Below are 19,349 nucleotides of genomic sequence, written 5' to 3' on the forward strand. Positions count from 1 at the left end.
CCCTCCCGGGGGCTGGGCTGGGGCCTGGGGCTGCTGCCTCTCCGCGCTCGGGCGGCAGGGTCGGGGGCGGGGCCTCGGGGGCGTGGCCTCGGCGCCCTATAAGTGACGGAGTGGGGCGCGCGCCCGGTCAGACAGCGAGCGCGCAACGGCGGCAAACACACAGGCGATTCTCGGCCCGGCCTCCAGCGCCCTTCGTGCCCCCCGTCCGCGCGTCCCAGCCGCCCGCCAGGCCACCGGCCGACCACCAGGCGCCCAGGCCCCGCGCTCGCCGCCCAGGACCGGCCCGCGCCCCGCAGGCCGCCCGCCGCCCGCGCCACCATGGGGGTGGAGGGCTGCACCAAGTGCATCAAGTACCTGCTCTTCGTCTTCAATTTCGTCTTCTGGGTGAGCCCGGAGCCGCGGGTGGGAGGGCGCTCCCCGAGCCTGGCAGGCCGCGCCCCGCTAGGCCCTGCCAAGGGGGCGCAACCGGGCCGCCAAGTTGCAGGGCCACCTGTGTGCGCCGAGCGCGTGGTGGGGGGTCCTAGGCCGGCGGGTCGCAGCGGTGGGGCTCGTCCGGGGCCGCCGTGCCCCTCGAGGGCGGGGCGGGGGGCTCCAAGACGGGTTTCGGGCCTCTGCGCGTCGGGACCCAGAGCCCCGCGGCCGGGCCGGGCCGTTTGGGGACCTGGGGTCTGTTCCCGGTTGGTGATGGTGGTGGTGCGGTGGGTGCGCGCTCCCAACCCAGTACCCGGCCACTGCTCAGCCCTCCTGGCCGCTGTTTCTGGGACCACCCTGCTTCGCGGGGACTGAGGGGCTCGAGGGCGGGGCTCCAGACGCCCCGCCCCCATGAGCTCATCGGGGCCACCGCCCCTAGATGGGCGGCCCAGTGCGGTGGCGGGCGACGCACACTCTGCCAGAGTCTTGGGGACCGTCCACCCCATCCTGGGCCCAGTCCAGTTCACCCTCCTGCCTGCTGTCGCCACCCTGAGGGTCGTATGGGGGTCCGGGCCGGGGCGAAGCGCAGAGAGGAAGTGCCCAGGGCCCCGGGTGGCCCGCGTGCTGGGGTGCCTCCCCCCCGGTGCCCCCAGCTTGTGGAGCCCCATCCTCCTCCCCCCCTCACCCAGCCTGACCTTCCAGCCCGTCCTCCCCCTGGGGCGCCGTGGAGGCTGTGAGGGGCAAGGGGCTGGGCGGGTGTTCTGAGTTGGCACGGGCAGGGAGCCTGGAGACCTGGGGTTTCCGAGCCCCAGGGGTGCCGGGGCTGGGTGGATGTCCAGGTCCGGGCTTGGGAGGCCGCTTTGGAAGGAGGAGCCCACGGGTTGGACGTCTCAGGGTGCGGGAGGGTCTCCTGGGGTCTGTGGGCTGCTGGCCTGAGTTGCGTTTCCTCATCAGTCTTCACTGCTGGCCTGTGACTGATGAAGCTTTGGCTTTTGTTTCCATTTCCTGTCAGTGTTGGAATTAGGGGGGTGGAGATCTCCTTCTGGCCCGGAGAGACCAGGAATGGTTGTCGGGAGCCCCTCTCACAGCTGTGTCCTGCGTCCCCTGCGGTCCCCTGGGCAGAGTGACCCGGGCCCCCTCCTGGCCCCTTCTTGCTTCTCTGCCACCCCAGGCTGCTCACCCCTTGTCACGGAGGACCAGGACAACGTCTGGTGGGTGCTTTCTTAAGTTGACACTGGGAGGGTAAACTTTTAAAATGGCTCCTGGAAAAGTGTGTGGGCCTGGGGACATCTGTTTGCCATCTGGACGGCCAAGGGTCCCAGGGTGGACCTCGGGGCACTGAGGTATTTGGGGTGGGGAGGGCAGGGACTGGACACGGAGTGGAGGTGTCACATCCTCCCTGCAGGGGCACCGGTGGGGGTCCTGTAGCCAGCAGCCTCTGCCCTGGGGGTGGGAGCGGTTAGGCTGTCAGGATGGGCCAGGGTGGGCCGCGCAGCCTTTGCTGAGGGGGTGGTCTTGGCAAGGGGTGTCACCGGGACACCCCTCTGCCAGCCCCTGAGCCTGTCCGTACCCGCAGAGCCTGGGAGGGCCCTGGTGGGAGGGGGAGGGGGGCGGAGGAAGGGGACTTAGCAGGAGTGGATTCTTGCCTTTGGACTGAGTGTAGGGGCGGGGTAAGTCCCTCCCACCCGCACAGCCTGGGAGGTCTCCAGGGCAGGCTCCCCCCGCCCCCTCCTAGCTCAGCCTGGGTACCTCTGGTAATTTCCCAGACAGCAGGGGTGGAGGCCTGACATGTCCCCACCCCCACCCTGGGCCACTTTGTATTCGGGCTTAAGGAATTGTTTCTGAGGCCTCTCCCCTTCCCTCCCTCCCTGGGCATGCCCAGCAAACCAGCGGAGCATTCGCTTCCAGTGGCAGCAAGGCCCCACCCACCCATGCTGGGCCGCCCCCTGTGCTGGGATGCCACGCTGAGCCAGGTGGGGTGGGGGGGTGGGGGGCGGGGCTCTCTGTGCAACCCCTCCCCCTGCATAGCTTGGCCAAGAGCATGGTGCCAGGGGTTTGGACCTCGGTGGAGTCCCCACCCTGCTGCTCTGGTCCTGGGCTTCCTCCCTGCTGAAGCGGGGGTCCTTCCCCTGGGGTAGTTGTCGGATTAGTTCAGGAAATGGGTGTTGGGCATGGTGGCTGGTAGGGAAGACCGCATTCCTTGGCCAGTGTAGGCAGTGTCTTGCGGAAGGGGCTTAGACGCTTGGGTGCCTGGGAGGCCCCCTCAGGGTCCAGTGGGTGAGGGAGGGCCCCTGGTGTCCAGCCCCACCCACTCACCGTGCACCCGGCCACAGTGCAGTAAGGGGGTGCTGGGGGTGGGAGCTGGGTCAAGAGGTTGAGGATGGGTGTCTGGACTTGGATCTGGGCTTTTTTTTTTTTGGCTGTGTTGGGTCTTCATTGCTGTGAGCGGGCTTTCTCTGGTTGCGGCGAGAGGGGGCTACTCTTCGTTGCGGTGTGTGGGCTTCTCATTGCAGTGGCTTCTCTTGTTGTGGAGCACGGGCTCTAGGCGTGTGGGCTTCAGTAGTTGTGGCTCGCGGGCTCAGTAGTTGTGGCTCACGGGCTCTAGAGCGCAGGCTCAGTAGTCGTGGCGCATGGGCTTAGTTGCTCCGCAGCACGTGGGATCTTCCCGGGCCAGGGCTCGAACCCGTGTCCCCTGCATTGGCTGGCAGATTCTCAACCACTGCGCCACCAGGATCTGGGCAGGATCCAGTCCCTGGATCTGGGCACTTTTTAAAGTTTCATTTCGAGAGTAAAGCCTTCCCCCGTGGGCGGCAGCATCAGAGGCAGGCTGGCATGCTGTCTAAGAAGGAGCCGGTCACCATGCACGCCCACACACCCCAGCACACACTCCGCGCCAGACCCCGGGGCCCAGGCTGTGTGCACTCAGCACGCCTGACCCCGGCCTGCTTTGGGGCCCCCTGGCCAGGCGGGCCCGGAGGTGTGAGGTGGGGACACGGCAGGAGGAAGAGCAGCAGCCCGGCCCGAGCTGGGGAGACGGTGCAGACGCTCCACCAAGGGCATGGAATTCCTGCCGGTGGGGTGGCCCGGGAGCTTCCTGGCGAGGTGACTGGGGCTCAAGGCCTGCTGCTGGAGCAGCTCAGGGTGAGCAGAGGCGCCTGCCGCTGCTTCCTTGCTCGCCCCACTCGAGTGGGCGACCTGGGGCGACCTGGGGCCGGCGAACGCCCTGTGCGAGCCCTGCTTGCCTCATCTGTGAAATGGGTGTGATCATAGCCTCTCCTGCCTGGGCCTGGCAGCTCCTCCAGCCGAATGCAGTCAGGGCTTCCTTCCAGAGGTAGCAGGGGCAGGGCGGCCAGACCTGGCTGGGAGTGGGGCTGACGAGCAGCCCTGCTAACTGGCTTTAAATTCTTGCTTCCGGACAGCACATGGCTGTCTCTCACTTAGTGGTCTGTCTTCTTCCTTCTCGGAGAGGGGACGTGACCCCGGCAGGCTCTGGCTGGGGGCAGGGATTTCCTGTTCCTGGTTTCAGTGGGAGGGCAAGTGGGCTCCCCTGGTGCCCCCGGGCGTCTGGCTGCCACGCTCTGGGGAAACGGCTGTTGGGCCAGGCCTTGCTGAGAAGAGGAAATCTGTGGTCTGTGCCCAGGACAGGCTGGCCCCAGGGAGAGTGTCTGGGCATTACGGGGTGCAGAGCTGGAGCCAGAAGCGGGGAGCCTGGGACCCTGGCCGGCTCTGCTCCAGTGCCGATGCGGTGCCCACCCTGTGGGGTTCCCACCCCCACCCCCACCCCCAGCTCAGTGTGCCTCCAGGAATTGAATTCACCCTCAATCCCTAACTCATACTGCTTCCAAGTCCAGACAGGGAGATGGGCCCCCCAAAGCACCCCCGTCCCATATAATCTACCCCCCCCACCCCCCCGCCTTCATTTCAGCGCCTGAAATCCCACGACAGGGAAGAGCCATGAAAATCAATAAGGTGTAGAGTCCGGGCACCCGTGGGAGGGGCGGACGTCACCTTTGCACTTGTGCAGCGTTTTGGAGAGGGCCCCAGGTAGGGGTGGGGGAGAAATGCGGGGACCCTGGCTCTGCCCACCCGCCGAGACGCAGCCCGGGCTGGGGGTTTCCGCCTTGGATGCAGCACGCCCCCGTGGCCGGGACTCCTCATGCTGCTCGGAGCACCAAGCTCATTTCGAATCGGCCCTTTCCAGGTGTCCTGCAGGTGTGGTGTGACCCAGCACACCTCCTTCCAGAGCCTCTGGGCTTCAGTGCCCCTCCCCCGCCCCCATACTTTGTACTGTGGGGCCTGGCCTAAGCCCCTCCTTCCAATGGCAGAGCAGGTGCTGCTTCACGCAAGACCACCTGGGGCTCCAGGTGGGCCCCCAGGTGCTGGGGGAATCCCACAGGCAGGCAGGGGTCCTGGCCCCAGGGGCGGCCGATCAGCTGGCAGTAGGTCTCCCTTCGCTGGCCGGCCACCAGCGCGTGGTCGCAGGGGTGCCTGTGGGCGCGTAGCCGCCTTCCCTGGGCTCGAGGGCTGCGGGGCTCGGCGGGCAGGGAGGCACCTTAGAGCTGGGGCTCGGTGCGTGGTGGGGGAGGGTGCTGCGGGCAGGGTGGTCGAGAGCCCAGCCGTGGGGGGCCGAACGCCACAGAGGCCTGGGGAGCAGGCAGCCGCCTTGCCCTCTTTGAAGCCATGCCCCTTCTAACTTTGGAAACTTAGTGCTTCCCCTGCCCCCAGTTACTGGGGTAACGGGATGATTGTGGAGAAGGTGAAGGACAGGAAACTGGGACCATGCGGGGCGGGTGGGTGGGCGGCCCCCTGGCATCCCGAGCCGTCACACGGGAATCTTCTGTACCAACTCCCACACGCAGGCCGGCCTGGGTCATAACGCTCCCTCGGGGAACGTCTAACGGTGCCCTGTAACCCGCCGTACCTGTCACGTCACCTGCAGCTGGGCGTTGAGTTTGGTAGCCAGCAGCCAGCTCCTGGCGGGGGTGTGGAGGTCAGGCCGTGACCCCGCGGCTGCAGGGAAGCAGAAGGACGGGCCCCGGGCCGCCCGCCTTCCTGGTCTCCAGTCCCGGGTGCTGGGAGGCCTGAGCCCCAGAGCTTGACGGCCTTGGTCTCGGGGGTGCCCGGCGGGCTTGGAGAGCACCCTCTGCGGTCCTGCCCGCCCCCGGAGCTCACGGGGAGGCTCCCTCTCACACGGCCCAGGCCCTCTCTGCTCCACATCCCAGGGGCTCGGCCGCCCGCCTGCTGGACGAACAGTCTTCCCCTCTGTCCGACAGCTCGGGCGCACACGAAGCTCCACTCCCCTGTGCCAGGCGGGCACTGGGCTGGAGCCATGCCCTTTGCCTCCAGCTGGCCCACTGGAGCGATAAGGAGACCGAGGTCCCAAGTGCCCACACGAGGAAGTGGTGGAGGCAGACTGGAAACCAGGGCCGGTCCTTCAACCACTGTGGTTCGCGGCCGGCACGGCTCCAGGCAGGGGCCGGGGCATCCCCAAGGGCGAGTGGCTGTGCCTGGGTTTGCGCGGGGAGCACGCGGCAGCCAGAGAACCCCACCTGCCCCGGGGCCCCTCCACTCACCTCTGGCCCCTGCCTGGGCCCACCCACCTCCTGTCTTCCTCCCAGCGTTTGCCCAGCCTACCCAGATCCTCCTTGTCGGATGTGTGCGCCCCGCTGCAGCCCCTCGAGTGCCCTTTGCTGGCAGGTGGCTGGGACGTCTGTGTCCACACGCCCCTCGCTGCAGGGGCTGAGGGGACAGAGGGACATCCCACAGGAGGGGCCCTTTCAGCCAGTGGGGTGGGTGTGGGGCCGGGGAGCAGGCCGCTTCCCGGCCTCCCCGCCTGCAGTGGGTGGTAGGTAGGCTTGGGGACGGGCCCAGGAAGCAGCCGGGCCCTGCGGGTTCCCCAGGCCCACTCTGCTGTGCCCGGAGAGGTGGCAGGGTGTCCTCGGGGGCCTGCACTCCCCTCCCGGTGACAAGGGGCTCCGGCATCCCGCAGCTGGTGGGGCCCAGGAGGGCCAGTGTCCTCTTCCGCCCCCGCAGCTATTCTTAGAGGCCAGTCCAGGCGGCTTCCTGACGTCGAGGGGCCTGGAGAGTGGTTTCCGCTTCCTGGCTGAGGCGAGGGTCCCTGCTCCTCTCTCTGTACTTCCTTCCCGCCTTGAGCTGGGTGGCCGTGTTCCCGGAGGGCGCGACAGGGCCATAGGGTCGCTGCCCACCCCCCGGGAAGGCTGAGTCGGGCCCCGCGTCACCCCGTTCTCATGGTGGGTGGAGATGGAGGGTCCGCCTTCAGGGACCCAGGTCCCCGCCCAGCCCAAGGGTGGTGGCTTCTGCCCCCACTGACCCTCCACATCCCATCCTCAAAGGGTCTTTGCTGCACCTCTCTCCTCTGACTTATCCCGGTGTCTGCAAGGGCGTTTCCTGCCTGTGGCCTTCACTGCCCTCCTGGGGAGGGTCTCCAGGCCCCCAGGACCTCCTGGTTGCCGAACTGCATGGGCACTTCGTGGCACATTTTCCCAGCAAGAGTGTGCACCCCTTGCGGTGGTGGGTTAGGGAGCAGAGCGACTCAGAGCCAAGGCCCTTCCCGGGTCACGACGGAGCTGCCCCCTCTATCATCTGTCTCTGAGAGCGTCAGCGCTGCTAATTAAGGGAGCACGTTGATGCGTGGGTGTCCCTGTCACTCCTGGAACGCGTGGGCAGGACTTGGGGTGACCACTGGGCCAGCACGTGTGGGTGGGGAGGGATGGAAGACAGATCCCAGCTCAGCTCCCACTCAGGGCCTGGCAGGAGCCAGGGGTGGAGGGGGGAAGGTTGCCCCAGGCCTGCCCGGGCAGCACCCACTCCTACACCCTTCCAGCTGCTTCTTGGAAACGCAGACAGGCCGGGCAGGAACCCAGTGTACTTGGCAGCGCCCCGCCCCCCCTTTTTAGTTGACGCTATTATTTATTAATTCTCGGAAAGGAGGAAGAAAGAAACAGAAACTGCATCTTTCATAGGATTACAAACAGTCCGTGCCGTCCCCTGGTGTGGAGCCCTTCAGTAATCCCAACAGCTTAGGGGCTCCTTCCTGAGCTGCTCGCCAGCCCCACCCGAGCCGGAGCATCTCAGGATGCAGGAGCAGGTGGCAGTGGCACTTCTGCCAGGCCAGCTAGCAGGAGAGAGGGAGGGGGTGAGTGACGATGTGTCAGACTCTGCCACTGATCAGCCTGCCCGGAAACTCCTGCGGGTGGCCACAGTAACCTCCAGCGCCGTCGAACGCTCTCTCTATACAGTGGCATCATCTGAGCGCTCTGCGTATGTCAGCTTGTGTACTTTTATTTTATTTTTTGAATTTTATTTTATTTTTTATACAGCAGGTTCTTATGAGTTATCTATTTTATACACATCAGTGTCTACATGTCAATCCCGATCTCCCAATTCATCCCACCACCACCCCACCCCCGCTTCCACTTTCCCCCCTTGGTGTCCATACGTTTGTTCTCTACGTCTGTGTCTCTATTTCTGCCCTGCAAACCGGTTCATCTGTACCATTTTTCTAGGTTCCACATATATGCGTTAATATGCGATATTTGTTTTTTTCTTTCTGACTTAACTTCACTCTGTATGACAGTCTCTAGATCCATCCACGTCTCTGCAAATGACCCAATTCCGTTCCTTTTTATGGCTGAGTAATATTCCGTTGTACATATGTACCACATCTTTTCAGCTTGTGTACTTTTAGTTCCTCATTATACACACAAGGATATTGGAGGCACAAAGGTGCCGAGATGACCCAGCAGCCAGAGGCTCTGGGGGCCCTTGGCTGCCACACTCTGATTCCCACCCAATGCGAGGACTGAGTGCTTTCCGTTAAGTCTGGACTCTGTTTTATAGCGGGCATAAGTGTTCCTTAGTTTATCCAGTCCCTTCTTTGACCCTAAAACCTCAGTTCTGTGGACAGGACTTCAGCGTTTCCAGATGCTTGCTGTTGGCCGCTAGAAGCCTGGGGGTCCTCACCTTGGTGGACGGTTGGCATGAAGACAGCAGGCTGGATCCTTTGGGACCAGAAGAAACATTTACCCCTAAAGCCTTTGCTGCTTAGAAGTTCAGTGGACGGGGATTTGGGTGTGTGGGGTTTTTTAAACAGCTTTGTTTGACATAGCGTCAACTGCACGTTTAAAATGTACAACTTGGTAGGTTTTGACGTAAGGAGGCACCTGTGAGACCTAGAGAGTGGTCCACCAGGAGAGTGAATGTATCCATCACCCCCAGAGGTGTCCCCGGGGCCTTGGGATCCCTCCTCCCCGTCCCAGGCCACCCGCTGGCCTGTCATCTGTGCCTGTGATCGGCATTTCCTGTACTTTTTATATGAACGGAATCGGAAGGTGGTGGTTTTTCCTCTTGGACTGTTTCTGATGATCCGCGGGATTATCTGGAGATTCACTCTGGTGGTTGTGTCAGTAGTTCCAGTAGTTTCTTCCTTTCCCCTGCTGGTGGGTATCCACCCACTGACCGCTTGAAGGACATCGGCTTGTCCCCGGTTTGGGGGTGTTACCAGGAAAGCTGCTGGCACGTTTGTGTGGGCACGAGCTTCCACCCCACCTGGGGCAGTACTGGGGGTGCAGGGGCTGGGCACATGGCGGGTGGAGGGGTGGAGAACGTCCCGAGGATCCGAGCTCTGTCTCCTGTGTCCCCGCTGCTCCCCACCCTCGCCTGGGGGTCTTCTCACTTCAGCCCATCCCATAGGAGCTTGGGGGTGTCTCACTGTGGTTTGATTTGCATCTCCCTGTGACCAATGACTCTGCGTGTCTTTCCATGCGTTTATTTGCTGTGCACATTTCTTCTTTGGTGACGTGTCCAATTTTTTTTTTTTTTGCCCGTTTTTAAAAAATCGGTTGTTTTGTTTTCTTGTCGTTAGAGTTTTGCAAGTTCTTTATAAATTTTGGATACGGGTCCTTTGTTAGCCATTTGCAAGCCCCGGTCTGTGGGTTATCTTTTGAAGAGCAGGCTTCTTTCAGACCTCTGCTGCTTCTGGGACCCCTGCCCTGCCCTGGGCACCCCCTCCCTGCAGAGGCATGGGTCCACCCCACCCTCTGCCCTTTCTCACGGCCTGGGTGGGGGGATTGGGGGGGGATTCGCAGTGCTACTTTTGCCCTTCCTCTGTAGGTGACCTTAGGTGAATGCCCATCCCACCCCCCGAAACTGGGGGTGGTCACTGCCACCATTGCCTTCAGCCAGGCCCACCCCAGCGGGTCTGTGCGGGGCCTGGAATGACTGAGGACCGGCTGAGGAGGGTGAACTTAAGCACCAGGCTCTCCCCTGCCTGGAGGCAGGACTGCCTTCCCTGTTCACCCTTCAGGAGGGGGGCTGGAGCCACAGGGGAGCCTGGAGGCTGCTGTCCCCCCTCCGCCCCTGCCCCCCGCACATCCTGGGGCCTGCAGTGGAAAGCCCTTCCCGAGACAGGAGAGCTGGGGACTTTGCCTGCCACCCCACGGTTAGCATCTGGGTGCTGGGATAAGCATCACCCTCACAGCACTTCTGTCAGGACCAAGTGCCCTAGATGGGCTTGTCCCCTTGGCTTCTGGGGTGAGGGGCTGCATGGGGAAGATGGGGGTGGTCCCAGCCCAGCCAGGGGGGCGGGAGGCGCCACTCCACGCTCAGCTCTCCTTACCGGGGATACTGAGGCTGAGTCAGGGCTTGGGGCCAGGCCTCTCTGACTGCAAGGGAGGCCCAGGACAGGGCTCCCCCGCCCCACCCCCTCTGTCCTGGAACGTCTCACAAAGCGGTCTCTGGGCCACAGTTTCAAAACAGAGTAAGTGGCGGTTTCTAGCCAGAGTTACCACGGCAACCCTCAGCCTCACCACTGCCTCCCCTGGAGCTGCAGATGGCAGCCAGCTCGGGGAGAGCCGGAGGGGCAGGACTCCCTCCGGAGCCTACCTGCCCCGTCCCCGCCCTCCCCCTGCCCCTGCCCACGTCCCGGGCCCTCCCCCCCGCTTGTGGGTGTGACAGGCACCCGGAGCAGCCGCGGGACGCCGGGAGTTCGGGAGTTCGGCATTGCCCTCCCAGGGGTGCGCAGGGCCCGGGTGCCCCGGAGGGACCCTGCCGGTCCCGCCGCATGTGCTCCGGGAAGGGGGAGAGCAAGCGTGCTGCCCTGGGTGTGGGGAGTGGAGTCCCTACTTGAAAGTTTGGAAGAGGGGGGCAGAGAGGGTGCCATCCCGCCCCGGGGGGCGGTGTCGACAGCACCACCTTCAGGGGCAGCCCAGCTGCTGCCGGGCACTGACGGTCCCAGCAGTACCCACCAGCCTTATCGTCCCCGGAGCCCAGCGTAGGAGGGCCTGGGCCGCGGCCGCGGGGCTCCTGGCCTCCCCGCCCCCCATCAGCGCCCTAGCGTCATCTGCCTGGAGATCCCTGGAGATGCTTGGGGCTTTCCTTGGGGCAGCCCCTGGTGCTGGGGCTTCGAGTCTCACACGCTCTACTGAGCCTGTCTCGGGGCCGTGCTCCCTGGCCAGGGCCTTGGGGGCAGGCACTGGGCCGGCCAGGTGGTCTTCTTGGGGTCCGCTTTTTGGTTTCTCTTCCTCATTGGACACGTAGCTGACGGTCTGTGTAGGAGCTGGTGCTCGTAGCTCCGGGGACAGTTGCTGCCTCGGGGAGGAGGCCGGGGTGCGGGGGGCAGCCCGGGCGCGTGCCTGGGTGGGTCAGATGCTCAGGCGTGGGCCTGCTGGGCCTGGTCTGGGCTCACCCTCAAGGACAGACCCCACCTAGCACTGAGCCACTGTGCTCGCAGGGGCATGAGTCAGCCGGAAGCCCGCGCCCCCCCATGCCAGGCTCTGAGCAGAGCCCCCTTTCCTGCCTGCCGCTCGGCGCAGCCTCCGCCTCGCGGTCTCTCTGGCGAGCACAGCGAGCTCCCTTGCCCCCCCGGCTGTTTCCCGTCTCCGCGACGGCAGGGAGTTACCCCACAAAGCCCCGGCCCTGTGGCTTCCCGGCTGCCACCGGCCCCAGCAGCCTCTGCCAACCACACCAGGGCCCCAGTGGTATCAAGTGCCCACCCCCTCCTTGTCCTGGCAGCAAAGATGGGGCTCCCGGACGAGCTCGGGACTCTTGGGGCAGTGCCACGCCCTGGAGGAGGGCCCAGCGTTCCCTGGGGTGCTCGGGGTCTGGCCAGATTTAGCAGAGAAAGTACAGGTCATCAGTTCAACTTCCGCTTCAGATAAACAGTGAGTACTTTTTTGGTATAAGTATGTTCCATGCAGTGTTTGGGACACACTTACACTAAAGAAGTGTTTGTTGTCTGTCTGAATGCAGATTAACCAGGTGTCCTGCATCTTATCTGGCAACCTGTCTGGGAGTCTCACTCCAGTGGTGCTGGCGGGAGGGTCGGGGACCAGCCACATGGTCCCCCATGCCCAGGCCCCCCGGGGCATCTTGACAACCAAGGCAGCAAATCAGACATTTGGAGCCAGCGGCGGCCCAGACCCCAGGGGCTAGTGAGTCCTGCCTGGAGGGAAGCCCTTCACGCAGACCCAGCAGGCAGGAGGGTTCGGCACCCTCCTCTCTGTGTGTGTAGTGTGGTGGATTCTCGCTCACCACTGCTGGGCTCTGGGCCACGAGTGACACCATGCCCTGCTCTTTCCCCAGCTGGCTGGAGGTGTGATCCTAGGCGTGGCCCTGTGGCTTCGCCATGACCCTCAGACCACCAACCTCCTCTACCTGGAGCTCGGAGACAGGCCCGCACCCAACACCTTCTACGTAGGTAAGTGGCAGAGGACGGGCTGAGGGACCCCGGCCAGCTCTGGGCTGGGGGCCGGCAGGAACGGGCCACTGGAGTGTGTGATCATAAGCTCAGTAAGGCCTCAGACGGGCTGTCAGGGAGGGCTTCCAGGAGGAAGCAGGGGCTGAGCCAGCTCAGCGGGGCGGGCTTCTTGCTGGGGCAGGGAGGAGGCCAGCCAGGAAGGGCTCTTGGGGCCAGAGGGTGAGACGGAGCCAGAGAGCAGGTGGGGTTATGTCAGCCTGGGGGCCTTGAGGGTCCCCTCCGGAGTTGGTGCAGTGCCTGCCTGGGCCGGGGGTGCTCCCAGGGAGAGCTGGAACTGGGGGCGGGGGGGGTGTGGCTTTTTGGGACCCCACGAGATCACCTCTGGGGCGGGGGCAGGAGCAGGAGAGCGGCAGCTGGGTGGGGCGGGGGCAGAGGGACATTCGGGAGGCCCGGCACAGGCGGTGCTGGGCAGCACAGAGGTCCCTTCCAGTGGGGGGACCAGGAAAGTCTAGTGGCGCTGAGACTGGGCCGCGCCTGCCCCTTTCCCCTGCGCTCCCGTGTCATATGGTGGGTGTTTCAGGGGAGGCTTCCTGGGAGGGTGGGGCTGGAGCCCGGAGCCCCCCGGGATGGAGACTCGGGGCCTGCGTGACTCAGCCCTGCAGCCACACCTATAGCCGCCGTGTGAGGCTGCGAGTCTGCCTCCTGGGCGCCCGTGGCGGCCCCTTGGGGGCGTCCGTCAGGCTGGGGGGCGGGGGGTTTGGGCCAGCGGCCCCAGGGGTGGGGGTGGGAGTGCCGGAGGAGCGACAGAGGGGCGGGAGGGGAGAAGGGGTGCCCCCTGCCTCCTGCTGGGGCCCCGCCCCCCATCAGGGAAGGTGGGGCCTGGCCCTTGTGGAGCTCTGGGAGTGTTTGTTGAGATGCTTCTGTCCTTTAAAGGACTGGCTCCTGGGCCGGCCCTCTCGCTCCCACAGGCCGAGCAGCAGGGCAGGGGGCCTTCGGGGCTCAGGGCGCCCTGAGGGGCCAGCAGCCACCCCGCGGCCTGGCGCGCGCCCTCCGTCCTGTGTGGACCCCGCACGCGGGACACACGCTCGGCTGCTGAAGCGGGAGTGGCCCACACGCTCACCGTCCCGCCCGGGGCCGTGGGGCTGCCTGCCGCCTCCCTGCCCGTGGCCGTCTGGGGCTGTGGCTCCCAGGGCCAGCCGTCCCGGGGAGGGTCCCGAGCCCTCTTCCGCAGGTTCCTGGGCTCCCCCCGCGCTGTGGGGCCCCTCACAGGTCTGAGTCTCAGGAGGAGAGGGTGAGGCCGCCCCCCGAGAGGGCACGAGGGGTGCGTGACCCGGGGCCCCCGCACACGTGCCGGGCCCCCTCAGAAGCAAGGCAGTCAGCTGGGCCCACAACACGTCTGAGGGCGCAGGAGTGTCCTCTGGGCCCTCGAGGGGGGTTTCTCTCCCGCGGGGCTCCTCCCAGGCCTTTCCTTTCCCTCTCAGAGCCCCCCCGGGGGTCTGAGCCAGCACGTGCCCGGGCCTTCTGTCCCAGTGTGGGAAGGGCTGCTGCCACCTCTGCGTCCCCATCTCTGGGACCTTGGGTGCAGTGGGTGTGGGCTCTGCCGGTGGCAGAGTTGAACTGGCCCCAGGGCGAGCGGTCTGGGAAGGGGTCCCTCCCAAATTGCTGGGGACGGGGCTGCCAGCCTCGTGGCTGGGGCGGCTCCTGCTCTCAGCCCAGCGTCTGGCCCAGCAGGCGGGAGAGGAGCTGAAAGCTCCCCTGCTTCAGGCCAGGATGGGGCAGGAGCGGCAACGGGCTGCAGACTTGGGTTAGGGACACAGTCCGGGCCAGGCGCGCAGACGTCTGGGGGGACCTTGGCGGGAGAATGGAGGCGGCGGGGCTGTGCTCAGGCTCTGGCGGGGAAGTGGTCCCACGGGAGGGGCTCGTCGGGGGGGCAAGGCTGGCGTTGGAGCAGGTGTCCCCCCGGTCCACTCACTGGGGGCCGCACGTCACCTGGGGCCTGACCCTGGCTTCTCCTGGCTCTGGAGAATCCTGCCCTTGGGGAAGCAGTGCCGGCTGCTGGACCACCCGGCAGGCTGGGTGCCAGCCCCTGGGCCTTCTGCTGTGTCCCCGTGGGCGGGGGCCTCTCAGAGCCCCTCTGGCCACAGAGTTCCTGCCCACCCAGGGCCGGCCTTCTGGAGCCTCTTGCTGGTTCCGGTGCAGACTGGGCCTGCCGGGGAGGCGGGGGAGCAGACGTGGGCCCGGACAAGAGCTCTTTGTCCAGTGCCAGGCAGCGGGGGCGGGTGAGCTGGGCTCGCTCAGCACCCCGGGCAATGCTGCAGGGCCCAGGAGGGTCCCGGACCTCACTGGCCAGAACCAGGCCGTGGGCTCTAGGTGGAAGCCCGGCACCGTGGGGGGCTTGGGGCTGGGCCTGGGGGGGGTGGGGTGGGTCAGGTACCGCCTCTGGGTCTCCCAGCCTCTCGCAGGACCCTCCAGAGCCCCGAACGCCAAGGTGCCCCTCCCTGGCCCCCTGTGCCATCTCGCTGAACCTCAGGTAGTGATGTGGGGATGGGGGTCTCAGGACCTGAGCAGAGGACGCCTGGCTCAAGGGTGCTGTGCCTGAGTGAGGCGCTCCCGAGGGCAGGCCTGGCGGGAGGCTCCGTCTGGCCAGAGGGGAGGCCCCGTGTGCTTTCTGAGCCCAGCAGTGGGTCCTGGCCCCCAGGCTCCTTCTCCAAAGCCTGGCCAGGCAGGAGTGACGGGCCCTTGGCACCGGAGCCCTGGGACCCATTGTCCTAGCACTGTGGACGGGGCTCGGGCTGCCTGCCCGCCGCGTAACCACGGCGACTGGGGGGTGGGCCCAGGTCTGCTGGTAGGACTAGGGTTGTGGGAGGTCCTTGGAGAGACGTGGTCCGCGTTTCAAGGGGCGCGGGCCCCGCCTGGGTGAGCTGTGGACGCGGAGAAGGACCGCATGACCAGCAGTGGGTGCTGGGCAGGCCAGGGGGGCAGACTGACCCCGTGGGCCATCCTTGAGCTGTCCCAGCCGCCAGGCCTCTGCGTCCAGCAGGCTCCAGCCCCCAGGGTCAGGGCCTCAGAAGCCGGGTAGAGCCCCCTCCTCTGAGCAGAGCAGCCGGACTCGAGCCCCCGCCTGAGAGGGCACAAGTGAAGTGGGGTCGCCAGACCCCTGGGCTCACCTCCACCCCACCCCACGGGCCAGCAGCTGGGTCCTCTGTGCCAAGACGGGGGCGATCCTCCACGGCGCCCCCAAGTCCCGGAGACTGCGGGAACCAGAGTGGGTCCGGGTTGTGGCGTCGCACTGAGTTCTCTGAACACTCACCACGGGCCGTTCGGTCCTGGCCTCGGCAACGCCGGTCTCCATCCACGTCACAGAGGAGGAAACTGAGGCCTGGAGAGGGGCCCACACGGCCCCGCCGGGCTGCCAAGCCCTTGCAGCTCCTCGCCAAGCCACCGGGCATCTGACGTCTCCCCAGCAGGGCGGGCGTCAGCGCCTGGTGGCCCCTCCAGGGTCCTGGGCAGTGGGCTGTATGTACGCAGCCGGGGGGGAGGGCTTCCGGGGGCGCTGGGACGTCGGGGCATCGGGGTGTCCGTCTGTCCTGCCTCCTGGGGCACCGGGGCGCTGAGGGCGGCCGTCTCTCCCCGCAGGCATCTACATCCTCATTGCCGTGGGTGCCGTGATGATGTTTGTCGGGTTCCTGGGCTGCTACGGAGCCATCCAGGAGTCCCAGTGCTTGCTGGGGACGGTAAGGCCCTGGGCCGGGGCTGGGCTGAGGGTGAGGGCTGCGGGGCCGGCCGGGGGCAGAACCGGGAGCTCCGGTGGAGACAGAACGCCTTCAGTCCCCGACGTGGAGCTTGGTGCCCCCCCCTTGCCAGTCTGGCCCTGCGGACCTCCCCCAGAATGCCAGCTCTCTGGTTTCCCCGATCGGGTCTCAGATTCCTCCGAGGTGGACTGCCGTTACGTCTAGTTCTTTGTCTAGTTCCTACTGAGTTCCAAAGTTGCTTTTTCTCTTTCTTCCTTCTTAAAAAAAGCCACAGATATAATAGGGACTGAGTCCCGGTCCCAGTGCCAGAGCCAGCCTCAGGTGGCCCTGGGCATGTCACCCACCGACGGACGGGAAGTGGAGGCCTGGCTGTGCTGCCCAGGGCCTGGCGTCTGGGAGACGCGGGCTGCAGGAGGCTGTGCCTGTGTCTCCGGTGGGCGAGCCCAGGCGCACCACGGCGACCCCCTTCCCATGGGCTTTGCCTCCGTGCCCTTTCCAACCCGCCCAGAACCAACCGTGTCCTCCCCTCCCACACCCACCCCATCCTGTGGAGCCCGGTGTCTCGGCGATGATGAGAACATTGGCATCTCGCTGCCGGGCCGAGTCCTAGATTCTGCTTCTCGGCTCCACACCTCTCATCCGCTGTCGGGTCTTGGGTGGGTGGATACCAGCGGCCACCCCACACACGCTGGTCGGTCACTGGGGCCTCAGGAAGCCCCGGGCCCTCTCTGGCCGGCTCTGACCTCCTCTCTCTGCCCTCCTCTCCCCTTTTCAGTTCTTCACCTGCCTGGTGATCCTCTTTGCCTGTGAAGTGGCCGCCGGCATCTGGGGTTTTGTCAACAAGGACCAGGTGAGCCAGTGTCCGTGGGGAGGGGCAGGGGGGCTGCTGGTGGGGAGGGAGGAGGGGCTCAGGCTGCGGGGGGGGGGGGGCGTCGGATTGCAGGGTGCTTTGGGAGGGCTCTTCCCGGTAGGAAGCCCACAGAGGGCTTTCTGGAAGAGGCAGCATGGCGACCGAGTGGAAGGCAGGGTCACCTCTAGGGCTCGGTGGCGGGCAGGTCTGTCCTGGGAGTGATACCTTCCGGGAGAGCCAGGCGAGGGCACGTCTCGGGGGGGACAGTCCCGCTGTGCTGTGACCGCCTCCCTCCCCAGATCGCCAAGGACGTGAAGCAGTTCTACGACCAGGCCTTGCAGCAGGCCATCATGGACGATGACGCCAACAATGCCAAGGCCGTGGTGAAGACCTTCCACGAGACGGTGCGGGGGGGCCGGGGGAGGCGGGGAGGGCGTCCGGGGGGCCGGGGACCAGGGGAGAGGCGGGGGCCAGGGAGGGCGTCCAGGGGGACTGGGGGACCAGGGGAGAGGCGGGGGCCGGGGAGGGCGTCCAGGAGGACTGGGGGACCAGGGGAGAGGCGGGGGTCGGGGAGGGCGTCCAGGGGGGCTGGGGGACCAGGGGAGAGGCGGGGGTCGGGGAGGGCGTCCAGGGGGACTGGGGGACCAGGGGAGAGGCGGGGGTCGGGGAGGGCGTCCGGGGGGCCGGGGGTTTTGTCCTCTCAGTGAGACCTCAGCCAGGAGCGGGAGGGGCATTGGGACCTGGGGAGATTCTGAGGGACCTGGGGGTCCCCGGTGGGAACTAGATGAGCCAAGGCAGCTGGGGTGCAGGGGTCTCTGCGCAGCACAGCTGAGTGCGAGGAGGGGGCGGAGTGGGCCGCTGGGCTCCGTTCTCCCCCTGGAGGGGACCCGCCCAGCCCCCCGCCCCCACGCCTGGCCGGCGCAGCTCCTGGGGCCTCTGTAGCCTGCGGACCGCGTGTCCAGGGCTGACGGCGGGCGCCCTCCATCTCTGCAGCTTAACTGCTGTGGCTCCAACGCGCTGACCACAGTGACCACCTCCGTGTTCAAGAACAGCCTGTGTCCCTCGGGCGGCAACGTCGTCAGCAACTTGCTAAAGGTGTGTGCTGATGGGTGGGGCCTCCCAGGGTGGGCCGGGGCCTGCTGCCTCCCCCATTTGGCTGCCACCCCTGGTGGGTCCTGGGCGGTGGCTGGCCCTCTCGGGGCTCCCGCTGGCAAGGGCAAGGACACGGCCATACTGGGCAGTCCTGTGGCTGGAGTTGGGGCTGCTCTGCCTGGGGGCTGAGGCCAGATTTTTGCTGCCGGCCGGCCTATGGGGAGGCGAGTCTCTGGCCCAGGTTCCCGATGGGGGAGCCCTCCGAACCTGGCATGGAGGCGCCCTGACCTCCCGGGTCAGTCCCGTCGTGGGTGCTTCCCAATCTCTGAGTGCAAGAGGGCGCACACGGCACACTCGCCATTTCCGTGTTTGTTTAAAACGGATGTGAGTTAAAACCTGGCAGAGACCAGGCCCTGTTCACACCTCCGCTGAGGGGTCCTGGGGGGCAGGGCTGTGCCCCTCTGTGCTCCTTCCGCAATGCCCCTGGGCTGCGGCCTCGCCGGGGGCAGAGGACGGGCACCTCTGACTGCTCTCTGGCCGCCCCCGCAGGAGGACTGCCACGGGAAGATCGACGAGCTCTTCTCGGGGAAGCTGTACCTCATCGGCATCGCCGCCATCGTGGTGGCTGTGATCATGGTGAGCGGGGCGGGCCGGGCGTCTGCTCGGGGCCCCCCCACGGGTCTGCGGGTGCTGACCCACCTGCCCACCCGCACCCCCTCCTCCGCAGATCTTCGAGATGATCCTGAGCATGGTGCTCTGCTGTGGCATCCGGAACAGCTCGGTGTACTGAGGCTGAGGCCGCAGGGAGGGCCGCTGGGACCCCTGCAGTGCGCCCAGAGTGACCCGGACACTTCTGAGAAGGGGCCGTCACCACCTGTGTATATAACCTCCTGGTATCACTGCTACACTTACCAGCCTTTTTACTTTTGAGGTTTTGTTCTTGTCCTGAAGTTCCCTGTTGCTTTCGGGGCTGATGTCACCTGTAGGTGGCACGTGAGTGGCCCTGGGGACTGCAGGGCAGGGGCCCCCTCTGCTTTTGGGGCTGCTCGGGGGCGCTGCTTGCTCAGCCGGGCTTCTCCTCGGGGCCACGAAGGGCCGTCCGGCTGAGCTGCGCCCTCCTACCCACCCGTCCCCACGGGTGGCACACGCTCAGCCTTTTTTAATCCTTGTTCCTTTCCGGCCACCTGTCTCTAGAGCCGGGTCCACGAGCAGCCTTATGCCTTCAACGCACCTCTCCTTTCTAACGCGTCACCTTCGATTGTAATTACATCTTGAAAGTCATTCAATAAAGAAGGAAAAATCAGGCATGCTACCACAATGTCCGGCCCCTTCCTGTGCCCGTGGTGTCTGAGACCCAGGGGCAGCCCGAGGGGCCGAGGAGCCTGGCGCAGGCGGTGCTCAGCTCTTTGGACCTCGCTGGGCCCAGGCTGTGCCGCCGACCCTCTTGGTGGGTGTCTGTGGGGCGCCCAGAAGGACTCCGCGGAGGGCACGCCCCTTTGTTGGGCCTTGTGCCACCTGGAGCAGCCCC

The 19,349-nt window shown here is 65.9% G+C and overlaps 1 protein-coding gene across 2 annotated transcripts; it reads left to right on the forward strand.

Annotated features, from left to right (window-relative positions):
• The first annotated feature begins 118 nt into the window (after nucleotides 1–118).
• CD81 (CD81 molecule) lies at nucleotides 119–19,133 on the forward strand. 2 transcript variants are annotated; one of them, XM_082342030.1, is made up of 8 exons: nucleotides 119–384; nucleotides 12,013–12,127; nucleotides 15,764–15,861; nucleotides 16,655–16,729; nucleotides 17,029–17,133; nucleotides 17,723–17,824; nucleotides 18,371–18,457; nucleotides 18,549–19,133. In XM_082342030.1, the coding sequence occupies exons 1-8, from the start codon at nucleotides 319–321 to the stop codon at nucleotides 18,609–18,611; spliced, it is 711 nt and encodes a 236-aa protein (XP_082198156.1). In that variant the 5' UTR covers nucleotides 119–318; the 3' UTR covers nucleotides 18,612–19,133. The 2 variants fall into 2 exon arrangements, with proteins under 2 accessions (XP_082198156.1, XP_082198157.1); XM_082342031.1 differs by lacking the exon at nucleotides 119–384 and adding an exon at nucleotides 1,439–1,622.
• The last annotated feature ends 216 nt before the right edge of the window (nucleotides 19,134–19,349 follow it).

The sequence above is a fragment of the Balaenoptera borealis genome (genome assembly GCF_965194805.1).
Source record: "Balaenoptera borealis genome assembly, chromosome: 11".
Lineage (NCBI taxonomy): Eukaryota > Metazoa > Chordata > Mammalia > Artiodactyla > Balaenopteridae > Balaenoptera > Balaenoptera borealis.

Coding starts and splice junctions, on each gene's coding strand:
- CD81 (XM_082342030.1), top strand. CDS start 319: ATGGGGGTGGAGGGCTGCACCAAGTGCATCAAGTACCTGCTCTTCGTC. Junction 12,128..15,763: donor ACCCAACACCTTCTACGTAG/GTAAGTGGCAGA, acceptor CTCTCCCCGCAG/GCATCTACATCCTCATTGCC. Junction 16,730..17,028: donor GTTTTGTCAACAAGGACCAG/GTGAGCCAGTGT, acceptor CTCCCTCCCCAG/ATCGCCAAGGACGTGAAGCA.